General features: G+C 51.8%; 1 protein-coding gene across 1 annotated transcript in view; it reads right to left on the bottom strand.

The window, feature by feature from the left end:
* The window catches only part of ASXL1 (ASXL transcriptional regulator 1), a 19,031-nt gene that overhangs the window by 13,713 nt on the left and 2,160 nt on the right, over window positions 1-3,158 (bottom strand). Inside the window, exon 2 of the mRNA XM_009640313.2 lies at window positions 3,022-3,119. Within this exon, the coding sequence (XP_009638608.2) occupies window positions 3,022-3,119 (98 nt within the window). The remainder of the gene's footprint in view (window positions 1-3,021; window positions 3,120-3,158) is intronic.

The following is a 3,158-nucleotide window of genomic DNA, read 5'->3' as shown; positions in this document are numbered from 1 at the left end:
GTGCTGAGGGCCGGGGTTTGGGGGTGGGATGGCAGGGGTAGGGGGGCGGTTGTGCTGGGGGAGCCTAAAGGGCTTCTCCAACCTCAACAATTCTGCAATTCTATGACATTTGCAAAAAAGATGCCGCGCAGAGCACCATCTCCAACCTCCGCAAGTAAAGAAAAACCCAACCTGTGTCACTGTAGTTCTGCACTTCAGCTCTACTTTGTGATAACAGGAATTTCTTAAATCATATCCACCCAATGTGTATTTTCCAGATGCTTGAAGACCACGAAGCATCGGTGGTGCTAACCTGGTAGGGGACGGAAATTTGAGAACCACGTAACCTGACATAAACCACAATGAAAACACAGGGAGTTTAAAGAAAAGATCAAAGAAAGCGATAACCCACATTCCGAGAGAGTAAACAATTTTAATTCCGAGTCAATACAGTTCCATCACACTTCCTCCTCCCTAAGGAAAAAACCTCCATAGGTTACGCCGTTTCCGTGCCTTCCCCGTGAACTGTCACCCCCTGTCACTCAAAGGGAGCAGGCGGCTGACGAGGGGAAACACATCACTCCCGAGCCGAGAGCACAACTCACAAAATGGAACATGCCCGTTCCGAAAAATAAGGAAATTCTTCACAGCTTATAAAACCTCTCTCAAGTGGCAGGCGCAGCAAGGAAAACACATGGCCTAAAACTGAGCACGAAGGAGCATTTACATAAAGATAAAAGAATCTGTGCTCGGGGGAACAATTTCCAATCAACAGCTATATTAAGTGTACAGACTGCTTAATGGAAGAACTGGGGGAGAGGAGAGCCGGCAGCCTTAGCCACCACCGCCCAACCTCCATCCCCTCCATCTCTCTCCAGTCCGGCACTGCCCGCGCCACGCCAACCCTCCGTCAGGACCTACACCTGAAACGTTAGCTAGTCCTTACCCCCCAAAAGATTCCACCCCCCTATTTATAATACTGATAGTCAAGGGTTCCTATGTCCCTAATGATGGAAGTGTACATCACTCCCCCAATTAATTTATGGACATCTGGCTCTGACAGCACTTGTTGAACAGTCCTGCGGCTCTGGGCGTTCCAATGAATCTTTAAAGGCGTATTTTATGGAACGCGCATAGCATTAGCGCTGCGGGAGCAGCAACACTGGAAAGCACTTTTGCCTGTGACTCTCCGAACCATCGAGAGGAATACAGAACACAACAGTGCACGTCAGAGGAAAATTAAAAGCATTTTGACAGGGAGCGTGTGTAAGACTAGTGTTAAATAAAGGTCTATTTTTAGCGGATTTTACAATCAGTCCTGCAAGCTGGAAGTGCAGCGACGCACCCGTAGGTCTCTCTAAGTGGATAATCTGGTACAAGATAGTTCTATTTCTGGTTCATCAATGGCTCTAAGATGCTGTCGAGGCTTAGACACCTCATGCACCCACTGTGCCTGAGGCTCTGGCCAAAGACAGGCGAGAGGAACAGTGGCGTGAAGAGAGCCGTTCCCCACCACACAGCGAGGGCGAGGAGGTGAGCAGGAGACAGCCCGAGAGTCACGGTCTTGTGCGCTGCTTTGGGCACCCTATAAATACTGATTATTTTCTTTTATCACCTGCTAAGAGCTCAGCTCAGGACACTTGAATGAAGTGACTTGGTGCTAGGTCACCTAGCACTGCCTCTGCCCCCGAGGTCACCGGCCAGAAAAGCATCCCTGCCACTGCAGCGACGCGCTTGGCTCTCGGAGCCAGGACCTCAAAGAGAAACGCGCGACAAAGCACCAGACCACCAGATTCCTGCGGTGAAGTTCTACAGTGGGGGCTTTTGTCCTGTTCCAGTTCTTCAAGCAAAGTCACGTTGGGCCTAAAATATTATAATTTACACGCAGAAGATTATGCAAGTTGCTGAAGACAGATGCTTGTCTGGTTAGGCTTCCTCTTGGCAAGCGGTAGGAAAACACTCCGATAGCCAAACCAATCTTACTCAGAAGGAGCACCAAGAGCTACCCTGAACATCCTCAGCCCCAGACTGAGCCTCAGCTGGACTCACCCATACTGTTCCTTCGAAATGTTTACGTGCTCCCATGCGCAACCTGGCCAGGCAAAACCAAAATAAACACACGCACAAAAGAAAAAAAAATACAAGGGAACAAAACACCCTCCGAGCCCTGTAAATCCCTTTCCACAGATGTCCAGATGCTACACAGCAACAACGCCTGTATCACAGAATCATAGAATCGCTTTGGTTGGAAAAGCCCTTTAAGATCATTGAGTCCAACCTTTAACCTAACCCTGCCATCCCACCACTAAACCATGTCCCTAAGCACCTCATCTATCCTTCTTTTAAATACCTCCAAGGATGGGGACTCTACCACCTCCCTGGGCAGCCCATTCCAGAGCCTGACAGCCCTTTCAGTGAAAAGCCGAGTGCCACTGACAGGGCGACGGGGAAGAAACCGCAGAGATCCGTTCACACCGGCCGCGGGCAGCGGGACCGTCCCTTACTCTGCGTACTGGCACAGATCTGCGTCACCGGGTCACCGAGAGGCTCCGAGACAGGGGCCAAGGAGGGCAAGCTCCTTCCAGCCAGCCGCAGGCGGCAGCGACCATCGGCACGCAGCAAGCCTGAGCACCTCCCAGGGCGCCCCTTAAATAAAACTTTTGACCAGTTCGTGCTCGTTACCTGAAAGAGGCTGAAGTTATTTTTCTTTTTAAGATTTCCTGGTTTATAAAAGAGGCTCAAGGCAGATATGGCTGGAACGCTCCGTGGAGGGAAATCACCTCCCTCCCACTGCGGCGTTCCAACAGACCTACCCAAACGCCATCAACCCAGACCCGGGTTCGGAAGTTGAAGCCTTCAACAAAGAGATTCGCAAAGAGAAAAAGGCGAAGGCGCACCCGCAGCTACGTCTCCTAAAACCCAAAGCGACAAACTAACGTCTGGCGGCGGCGATGCTAACCCCGAGGCTCAGCGCCGTCACGGGTAGGGGCAGCCGGGCCCACGCCGCTCACACCGCCTGCGCTGCTGCTGCGCGCAACAAACCTGCGGCCTGGAGCAATTGAAACCAGAAAGTTGTGACAGCCCGCAGGCTGCAGGCCAGGCCTGCTCCCCAGGCGCCGCGTCCTCCCGCTCGGCCCTAACTCATCTGAAAGGAAGAAAACACAAAGCGTCCGAGCACC

Source organism: Egretta garzetta, unplaced genomic scaffold (assembly GCF_000687185.1).
Source record: "Egretta garzetta isolate BGI_Z169 unplaced genomic scaffold, ASM68718v1 scaffold316, whole genome shotgun sequence".
NCBI lineage: Eukaryota > Metazoa > Chordata > Aves > Pelecaniformes > Ardeidae > Egretta > Egretta garzetta.
This window is presented reverse-complemented; position numbering and strand designations above follow the sequence as displayed.